At 45.4% G+C, this 10,964-nt stretch overlaps 1 protein-coding gene across 19 annotated transcripts in view; it reads right to left on the reverse strand.

Moving 5' to 3' along the window:
- LOC110503394 (roundabout homolog 2) overlaps positions 1-10,964 on the reverse strand; it is a 621,451-nt gene that overhangs the window by 26,318 nt on the left and 584,169 nt on the right. For 14 of the 19 annotated variants that reach the window (XM_090218873.1, XM_036961728.2, XM_090218878.1 and 11 more), the window contains 2 exons: positions 7,727-7,999; positions 6,264-6,389 (listed from right to left, as the gene is read on the reverse strand). In XM_090218873.1, coding sequence (XP_090074999.1) covers positions 6,264-6,389; positions 7,727-7,999 — 399 coding nt within the window. The remainder of the gene's footprint in view (positions 1-6,263; positions 6,390-7,726; positions 8,000-10,964) is intronic. The other 5 variants (XM_090218876.1, XM_036961736.2, XM_036961739.2 and 2 more) reach the window with 1 other exon arrangement.

Genomic DNA, 10,964 nt, shown 5'->3' on the forward strand with positions numbered 1-10,964 from the left:
CCATATAACATGGGTGGCTATGTGCAGTATTCACTGTCAGTCTAACAAGCAGATATTGCCAACAGAAAATGACTGAACATATAAAGCTGAACATTCCTTAATTTCGAAACAGGTCATTTCAACACCACCTTCTAAAAGTCATCCACATTCAAACAAACAAACAGCTTCAACGAGCCGTGCCTGTCAGCAGCATCATACAGAAGAACCTCAAGGCCAACTACTGAAAAGCATGCTTCCATTGATTGATTTGCTGAAGGTCCTCAAATCTCCATAGAAACAGGGAGAGAGCAGCAGTAAAGAAGCAGAGGGTGGATCCCGGTCCTCCAGCCATCCCTCAGTGTCCCTATCTCACTACAGGTGTGAGTCCACAGTGAAATACCTCACTAGAGGTGTGGGTCCACAATTAAATATCTCACTACAGGTGTGAGTCCACAGTGAAATACCTCACTAGAGGTGTGGGTCCACAATTAAATATCTCACTACAGGTGTGAGTCCACAGTGAAATACCTCACTAGAGGTGTGGGTCCACAATTAAATATCTCACTAGAGGTGTGGGTCCACAATTAAATATCTCACTAGAGGTGTGGGTCTACAATTAAATATCTCACTAGAGGTGTGGGTTCACATTGAAATATATCACTAGAGGTGTGGGTCCACAATGAAATATCTCACTAGAGGTGTGGGTCCACATTGAAATATCTCACTAGAGTTGTGGTTCCATATTGAAATATCTCACTAGAGGTGTGGGTCTACAATGAAATATCTCACTATAGTTGTGGGTCCATATTCAAATATCTCACTAGAGGTGTGGGTCTACAATGAAATATCTCACTAGAGTTGTGGGTCCATATTCAAATATCTCACTAGAGTTGTGGGTCCATATTGAAATATCTCACTAGTGGTGTGGGTCTACATTGAAAAATCTCACTAGAGGTGTGGGTCTACATTGAAATACCTCACTAGAGGTGTGGGTCCACAATTAAATATCTCACTACAGGTGTGAGTCCACAGTGAAATACCTCACTAGAGGTGTGGGTCCACAATTAAATATCTCACTACAGGTGTGAGTCCACAGTGAAATACCTCACTAGAGGTGTGGGTCCACAATTAAATATCTCACTAGAGGTGTGGGTCCACAATTAAATATCTCACTAGAGGTGTGGGTCTACAATTAAATATCTCACTAGAGGTGTGGGTTCACATTGAAATATATCACTAGAGGTGTGGGTCCACAATGAAATATCTCACTAGAGGTGTGGGTCCACATTGAAATATCTCACTAGAGTTGTGGTTCCATATTGAAATATCTCACTAGAGGTGTGGGTCTACAATGAAATATCTCACTATAGTTGTGGGTCCATATTCAAATATCTCACTAGAGGTGTGGGTCTACAATGAAATATCTCACTAGAGTTGTGGGTCCATATTCAAATATCTCACTAGAGTTGTGGGTCCATATTGAAATATCTCACTAGTGGTGTGGGTCTACATTGAAAAATCTCACTAGAGGTGTGGGTCTACATTGAAATATCTCACTAGAGGTGTGGGTCTACATTGAAATATCTCACTAGAGTTGTGGGTCCATATTGAAATATCTCACTAGAGGTGTGGGTCTACAATGAAATATCTCACTAGAGTTGTGGGTCCATATTGAAATATCTCACTAGAGTTGTGGGTCCATATTGAAATATCTCACTAGAGTTGTGGGTCCACAATGAAAGCCCTGTTATCTTTCTCAGTTGTCCTCAGTGTGGTCTGCAGGCCTCAGATCACTTGTTATAGAGAGGAAAAGGCTGCAGGCTGTTTTTGCTGTGGTGCCTCTGTGCTTTCCCCTATATAGAGAAAATAGCATATCTGAAGATGTATCTGTGACCATAGCATATCTGAAGATGTATCTGTGACCATAGCATTGCTGAAGATGTATCTGTGACCATAGCATTTCTGAAGATGTATCTGTGACCATAGCATTTCTGAAGATGTATCTGTGACCATAGCATATCTGTAGCGTGTGTGTGTTTGTGTAGGTGTTCTATGAGCATTGTATGTGTGTCTGAGGTCAGAGAACGGACACCTCAATCCAGAAAATACTCCCCAGTTGACGTTGTCAGCCACACATACAGGGTAGTGGAAATCACGTTGCTCAGAGCCACAAAAAAAAGCTACATTTCAGGGAACCCTGCAGTTTGTGCCATGCAACACCATGTAATCTAATAGACTGTCCAGACTTGGACATGGCTATAAATTAGCTAAATGTCATCAAAAAATACATTTCATCAACACTCAGGGATATTTGGGGAAATGAAACTATATGATCCAGTAAGGCTGACATCAGAAACAGAGAAAATACAGCATATTGCTCTAGCAGTAAATGGAGAATTGTGTTATTTGACCATTTTCCCTATAAAATTGTAGCTGTTACCAGACAGAAATGTTCCTGTCAACAATGAATGGATTGCAACAATGTTGCAGCAGAACATGAGAGAGAGGTTGGAACTGGGAGGAGGATGGTCTGATAAAGACTGGGAGTCATAAAATAACAGCAGTAAGCCCAAGGCAGGAAGTATAGTCAAAGTCATTTGGTTTCCTAATCGTTCCTCTGGGCGACACTCAACTTTTCCCAATAAATGGTGATCTGGCATGATTGCTCAATCAACCCGATTCCCTCCTCACCGGAGCAGGCATCAATACTGTAAATGAGCCTGTGCCATGGAGGGAAGGATGGCTAGAAACTACACAGGAAGTACACAGCAGACCCATTTTCTCGCTGACAAACACAGGGCCTGTCCTCAAAAGGATCTACCACTATATTTCGATGTGGAGCTGGGTATTTATACCGCCTGGTTTGGGCGCTCCCTCCCAGTCTATAACTGTGGGGCCAAGCGGAGGTCTTGAACTGTCTCTGTGTTCATTTAGTGCCTCAGCGCTGAGTGAGAGACACAGGCAGAGCCTCAGAAAGGAGAGTCCAGAAGAAAGAACTCCACATCCAGATTTAAACACATGGCACTGAGAGAATAGATCAGACTGGATTTTCAGGGAAGTACCTCCTTAGAATAGTTGAAAACCACTGTATTATGGGCTTATAATAACAGTAGAGAGGGAAGTCTATATGAGATAGGACACATGGGGGAATACGCTGATGGACAGATAACTAGCAAGTGTGCCTATTTGTGAAATCATTCCAATGTGTTTGGTATGTGGGTGGATGATGCAGCAGACTAGATCATCAAAACTGAGCCACCTACAGCCCTGAGCCATGAAGCTCATTAAGAGTGGGGCAGTGTAAAGTTGGAGGAGAGGGGGGAAGTAGGGATGGATGACACCACTCTAAGAACAGTGAGAACATAACCCTTCTCCTGGGCTCCATAATGAGATAATACAGGGATCATGGAGCTCACTAGCTAGTACCTCTCCTCCTCACTCCTCTCCTGCTCTCCTCCTCTCTCCTCTCCTGCTCTCCTCCCCTCCTCTCCTCTCCTGCTCTTCTCTCCTCCTCTCCTCTCCTGCTCTCCTCTCCTTCTCTCCTCCTCTCCTCTCCTTCTCTCCTCCTCTCCTCTCCTCTCCTGCTCTCCTCCTCTCCTGCTCTCCTCCTCTCCTGCTCTCCTCCTCTCCTGCTCTCCTCCTCCTCATCCCCTCCTCTCCTCCACTCCTCTTCTCTCCTCCTCTCCTGCTCTCCTCTCCTCTTCTCCTCCTCTCCTCCTCCCCTCCTCTCCTCTCCTTCTCTCCTCCTCTCCTCTCCTTCTCTCCTCCTCTCCTCTCCTCTCCTGCTCTCCTCCTCTCCTGCTCTCCTCCTCTCCTGCTCTCCTCCTCTCCTGCTCTCCTCCTCCTCATCCCCTCCTCTCCTCCACTCCTCTTCTCTCCTCCTCTCTCCTCTCCTGCTCTCCTCTCCTCTCCTGCTCTCCTCCTCTCCTCTCCTCTCCTCCTCTCCTCCTCTCCTCTCCTCCTCTCTCCTCTCCTCCAGTAGTGTAGATGTTAATGAGCAACACCACCACATCCCCAGTGTAGACCCACGCTACCCTGAAAGCTGCTCTATTCCTGTTCCTCTTCATCTGGTTCCTATCTCAGACGTTCATTATTTCCTCCCCCAGCTCCTTGAAGCGAAGCACTGTGCTGCTCTTTTCACTTCGTTCCTTTTCAAACGTCTAGTTTTTCATTAGTTGACTTCAAAACATGAAATGCAGTAAAGTTCCCTTCATTGCCATCCAACCTCTGGCCATTGAAGTTCTTTACCTATAATACGTTATTCTGTCAGAACTATGCTGTGTATTCCTGTAGGGTTTAGACCTCGTAGAGAAACATTGCAGCGTATAGAGAGATAAGCCACAGATGGATAGAGATAAATTAGATAAATGCATATTTAATAGGATGCTGTTTCACTTCAACCAGGGCCCTTATCAAACCAGTGTGTATAGCATGCCTCACAGTACACAATACATCTCTGGAATGATATTATTTCTTAAGGTCTATCATGGAGGGGGAAGTGCAAAGGTACAGTCCCAATTGAATTCCCATACAGGTCAATTTAATTTGTAGGACCAATATGCTCTAAATCCCTGACATTTCAAGGGAAGATACCCTGAGGCTATCAAACAAAATACACATGTTAGCTTAACACAATCAAGGGCTTCTTGTCCCCTGGCCCCCCTGTGTTGATGTAAAATGAGCCTCTATCTGCATTTCTCATATGAGCACTACAGATTGCATCTCTCTCTCTCCTTCCTTCCTTCGATATATACACTATTGTTCAAAAGTTTTAATTGTTAATTGTTAATGTTGTAAAATCATTTTAAATGGATAAACGTGCCATTGGAACACAGGAGTAAAGGACCTATGTAGATATTCCATTAAAAATCAGCCGTTTCCAGCTACAATAGTCATTTACAACATTAACAATGTCTACACTGTATTTCTGATCAATTTGATGTTATTTTAATGGACAAAACATTTGCTTTTCTTTCAAAAACAAGAACATTTCTAAGTGACCCCAAACCTTTGAACAGTGGTGTATATCTGATTGTTTTGAAACTGGTACCATTCCTCTCCTGTGCCATCTCTTCCTCTCTACCACTCCAGACTGCCTCTCCTCTCCAGCCTAATGTCTGCCAGCCATTGCATTGGATTAGAGATCAGAGAGGAGGGGAGGGGAGAGGAGAGGAGGGGAGAGGAGGGGAGATAGAGAGGAGGGTAGGGGAGAGGAGGGGAGAGCAGGGGAGAGGAGGGGAGGTAGAGAGGAGGGTAGGGGAGAGGAGGGTAGGGGAGAGGAGAGGAGGGGAGAGGAGGGGAGGTAGAGAGGAGGGGAAGGTAGGGGAGAGTAGGGGAGGGGAGGGGAGAGGAGGGGATGTAGAGAGGAGGGTAGAGGAGAGGAGGGTAGAGGAGAGGAGGGTAGGGGAGAGGAGAGGAGGGGAGAGGAGGTAGAGAGGAGGGTAGGGGAGAGGAGAGGAGGGGAGGTAGAGAGGATAGGAGGGGAGGTAGAGAGGAGGGCTGCCTCTGTGCCCTATAAAATTCTCAGTACATGGGTTTTACTGTGGTCAGTAACCATTAGAAGAGGGAAAATGGGAGACATTCTCACCATTTTAGTCAGCCAAGCATCTCAGATGGTGTGTGTGTGTGTGTGTGTGTGTGTGTGTGTGTGTGTGTGTGTGTGTGTGTGTGTGTGTGTGTGCGTGTGTGCGCGCGTGTCGGTGTGCGTGTGTGTGGTCTCACAATGCACCACTCTAAATGTCTGAAGGAGTCTCGTTGCCCAAATTCTCATCTGCTCTCAAGCTCCTGGTGAGAGACAAAGCCTGTTACAAGGCCCAGCCGTGATGGAGTCAGACCAGCTAGGATGCCTGGAGCCCTGTTCTAATAGTACAAATCCTCACTTCCTCTCTTTAAAGGGAAGATTAGAGCTGGTTTCTAATCTAATCTGGAGGACAAAGCACTTCACTGCATGTGAATAGAGGATCGTTGCTGCACATAACATTACATCATCTAGACAGCACATTTGACAATGTGGTTGATGTCAGCGATCAACGCCGGCCTGGAAATGCGTGCATTGTTTATTAGTTGTGAGTATTAGCAGTGGGAGCAAAATAACAGTGGTGAGGAGGAGGGGCGGGATCATAAAGACAGACGTTGGGTTTTGCACATGCAAAAGAGATCAATAAAGCTATTAACAAGTCAATCACTGATACAGTGGATTAAATGGCAGTCATTGAGTTATCCCAGAATGTTGAAGAGAGTAGGAAGACCAGTCACATCCCTGCCTTGCCACATCAGAAACCAACCTGATAGGCTGCCGCTTCGGTCTGAGCTGTTGTGAGAGCTGGTGGTGCTGAAATCTTGTGATTGGTTGTGTGGCATTCTATTAGACAATCCCTCGGCCAATCGGTAGTCAGGAATGAAAAGGAGTGCTAGTGGGGTTAAAGGGTAAAAATATACAGTGGCATCAGGTGATTGGCTGAAGCACATGCAGAACATGCAGTTAGATCAGCAGGCAAGCAGTGAACATTCTCCACTCATGCACACCTCTTCTTGTCAGCCATCTTAACATGTGTTCTCTCTCTCTCTCTCTCTCTCTCTCTTTCTCTCTCTTTCTGTCTCTCTCACATTAATCACTCACTCACCCACTTTCTCACTCACCCACCCACCACCCACTCACGGTCACATTCACTCAGTGAAACATTTAGCCTTTGTTTGAGAGGCATCATTTTGGGGGGTTTTATATGTATAACGTTTTTGACTTTGACAACAAAAAATATGAGGAAAATAATATTTTGGAAGAAAGCCAAGTGATTATCCATTCTTGAGATGGGAGAGATAAATCCACTTGTAGCAGGTGCAAGTTATTTACTGTAACATTGTTTTGAGATCCAATCAAATGTTACTTTTAAAATAATGCAAGACGGTAAAGGATCGGAAATTGAGTTACATTATGGGCACAAACAATACAACAAATCTACTTTAAACCTCTAGAGAATGAGACCATGAATATATAGAAATAGTCTCAGAAAATTCATTAGTCCTGACGCAGGAATCTCCACAAGGCTTTCAGAAAAGTCCTCTATCAAATCCATTATAATTAAGTTGAATTATTTTCTTAAATATTAGTTGTGCTAAAGAGGATAGGCAATTAGTTAGAACAGAGAGAGGGAAGCAATATAATCCAAAACTGGAGAAAATGGATGCTTTAATCTAGCTCCCTGGCCATTCATCAGGTGTTTATTTAACCTTGGAAAGTGACCAAGACTGAATGGCAGCAAGGGGGAAATGAGTCCTTAAAACAGAATCAGGCGGTCACGGTGGAGTGGAGCTGGAATGGGCTTCAGAGACAGATTGTGAGTATTAAAGTCCAAACTACTGTCAGGTCACAGTAAACACATGGCTTATAAACAGGGGTGAACTGGGGTATCATATGAAACACTCCATACTGACTCAGCAGTGATTTGTACTGGGGTCAGACACTCACAGTAGGAGGGGTGAGGCCATGATGGTTAAGGCAAATATTGTCATGTATCATAGGGCTGTGTTGAGTTGAGTTGGGATTTCGCATGGCAGGGAAATATGAGAAGTCTCACCTCCTGTATGACATGTGCACACACACTTCCTTCCTTCCTTCCTTCCAAAACACACACACACACACACACACACACACACACACACACACACACACACACACACACACACACACACACACACACACACACACACACACACACAGACACACACACACACACACAATCCCACTCACTGTTGTTGCAGGAGTTCTTGTCAGGCAGGGAGTACCCCAGGTTGGCCATCTCCTGTTTGGCCTGGATGGAGGCCTTCCACTGGGCCTCGGGGAGGTCCACGGCCAGCTCATGGATGCTACTGGAGTGGAGGATCTGTGTGGTGGCATAGGGGGTGGCTCCCTGGGAGCCCTGGCTGGGGCTGTTGTAGTTAGCCTTGGTGGTGAAGTCTATACTGCTATAGATGGCTCCGTCAGACAGCATGGTGCCGCTCTTATCCCCATTACTACTGGTGTCTGGAGGAGACACAGGGAGAGAGAATAGGGGTCAGTTTAGAAGACTGTGGTGTGGGCTTCAATGACAAATACTGTGTGAACATCAACTATAATTGTATTTGAATAGAAAATAGAAAGGTAAAGTGATGTTTAGAGTCATTGATGAACAAGGCTGCTCTTCAAGATAGATTAGGAGTGGAGTGGTGTCTATGTCTAACTATGAATCAGGTCAGAGTGACCCTGGGTTCAGTCAGCAACAGTCCCAGGGGTGTGAGGGAATTACCCTGAGCATCTCAACGCTTTGACATCAACTCAGCTCTTAACATCCAGTTTAACATATTCATCTCATTGAAAAATCCATCCCCACTTATTCATGCATTCTAATTCCAGTGGCTGACTTCACAACCTTGGGCCTCTCTCTATCTCAACCCCCCCCCCCCTCCCCCACTCTCTCCCTCCCTCTCTCTATCTCTCTCTCCCCTATCTCTCTCCCTCTCTTCTGAGCCTGCTTCTTTCCCTCTCTGTTTTCCTGTCTCCCTCCTCCCTTTGTTGCTGCCAATGAGGGATAATGGTGCCACTCTGCATGTGTGTGTGTGTGTGTGTGTGTGTGTAAGTGAGCCCAGCCCCTCAGTAGTACTGTAGGGTTTGAGCGCCCAGTGAAGGGGAGATGATGTAGAGCCACGGCAGAAGATTCTGCAGTCAAGCTGGCCCTGTCCTTCACGACCGGCTGCCCTGGACCATCTTTTCACATCCCCCCTTTCTCTCTCTCTCTCTCTCTCCCCTCCCCCTCACTCTCTTTCTCCCTCCCCATTTTCTCTCTCTCTCTCTCTCCTCTCTCTCTCTCTCTCTCTCCCCATTTTTCTTTCTCTCTCTCGCTCCTCTCTCTCTCCCCCCTCCCCCTCACTCTCTTTCTCCCTCCCTCCCCATTTTTCTATCTCTCTCTCGCTCCTCTCTCTCTTCCCCCTCCCCCCCTCACTCTCTTTCTCCCTCCTGCCCCATTTCTCTCTCTCTCACTCTCTCTCTCTCTCTCCCCTTTCTAAATTCAATTCAAGGGGCTTTATTTGCATGGGAAACATATGTTAACATTGCCAAAGCAGGTTAGGTAGATAATATACAAAAGTGAAATAAACAATAAAAATTAACAGTAAACATTACACATACAGAAGTTTCAAAATAATAAAGACATTTCAAATGTCATATTATATATATATATATACAGTGTTGTAACGATGTACAAATGGTTAAAGTACAAAAGGGAAAATAAATAAGCATCAATATGGGTTGTATTTACAATGGTGTTTGTTCTTCACTGGTTGACCTTTTCTTGTGGCAACAGGTCACAAATCTTGCTGCTGTGACGGCACACTGTGGTACTTCACCCAGTAGATATGGGAGTTTATCAAAATCGGGTTTGTTTTCGAATTCTTTGTGGATCTGTGTAATCTGAGGGAAATATGTGTCTCTAATATGGTCATACATTTGGGCAGGAGGTTAGGAAGTGCAGCTCAGTTTCCACCTCATTTTGTGGGCAGCAGCCAGGTCTGCCTACGGTGGCCTCTCTCAATAGCAAGGCTATGCTAACTGAGTCTGTACATAGTCTAAGCTTTCCTTAAGTTTGGGTCAGTCACAGTGGTCAGGTATTCTGCCACTGTGTACTCTCTGTTTCTGTCTCTCTATACTTCTCCCCCTCCCCTCTCTCTCTCTTTCTTTCTCACATACCCCCCCCCCCCCCTCCCTACGTTGCCTCCATCTTGTCTCACATCCTCATCTTCTGAGGTATGGCTGATGACACTACGCTGGACTGTTTGCCATTACTCAAGCGGTGACAGTGCCTATACCCTGCTGCTAACGCGCTAGCCTCCCTCTGATGTGGTATGTAAATGTATATCCAAAAACACTCATGCAATATGCAAACAGGTTTACATCTTTGTGGGGCTGGTAGCTAGGAGGTGAGAGGAGGACATGATGAATCATCTGAGCTAGGGTACAGAAGAGCAGTAGAGGAGTCAGATCAGCATATATCATCTCATACTATATCTACTATCTCTCCTCTCTCGCTTCTTTCTCCCCTCTCTTTCTTCGCTCTCTCTCCTCTGTCTCGTCTCTCTCTTCTCTCTCCCCTACCTCTTCCCTCTCCCTATTATCTATTATATATCTCTCCTCTCTCCCTTCTATCTCTCCTCTCTCTTATGTCTCCTGTATCTCTCTCCTGTCACTCTTTCTCAGTGCACGCTGGGAGTGTTTTGTAGTTTAGAGACCGTGTGGAGGGCTCTGTCCTTACTCATTTTCTTGATTCTTTCCTTGGTGTTTTCTTTCAATTCTTCTGTTAGTTTAGCGGTACCCACTGGTTTTGTTCAAAGTTAGGGAGGAAAATGATGGAGTTTTAGTTTCCTGGGGTTTGAACGGTGTGGTGTGTGCTATGGCTAAGCCTAGTGCGGAGGAGATGCTGTCGTTACGGCATGGATTCAGGTGTGTTCCTGAGAATGGAGTTAAGGTGGAGGAGGTTCTGCTCTCGGTCGGTGAACAGGTAGGAGCTGGAATTATACATTCTGCATCCAGAATGAGCAAAGCTCGGTTGTGTTCATGAAAATAGTAAATTTAGTGGGCAGGCTAATTACTAGTGTAATATTTGTAAGGGATGTGTTGCTGCCGATTTCTCCACTTTCAACTCCTTTGACAAGAGTGGTAGTTGTGAATCTGCCTCTGTTTATTACAGATGATCAAAGAGAGAGCTGAATCATTTTGGTAAGTTTTCTAGCGGTTTTCGTGTACCGTCGGCAGGTTTTCAGATGCCGTTGAGCACATTGTTTAGTTCCGGAGGCAAGTGTTCATGTTTCTGACTTACAATGAGCAACAGTTAAATGTGCATTTTAAAGTGAGACATGGGGAGGGGCTCTACGCAGGGTTTGCCAGCACAGATAGCCTGCAGTGCTTTGAGTGTGGGGCTTTGGGGCAGAAGAGCTTTGCGTGCCCACATAAAGGCCTT

This window comes from Oncorhynchus mykiss, chromosome 24 (genome assembly GCF_057628025.1).
Source record: "Oncorhynchus mykiss isolate SJ-2025 chromosome 24, ASM5762802v1, whole genome shotgun sequence".
NCBI lineage: Eukaryota > Metazoa > Chordata > Actinopteri > Salmoniformes > Salmonidae > Oncorhynchus > Oncorhynchus mykiss.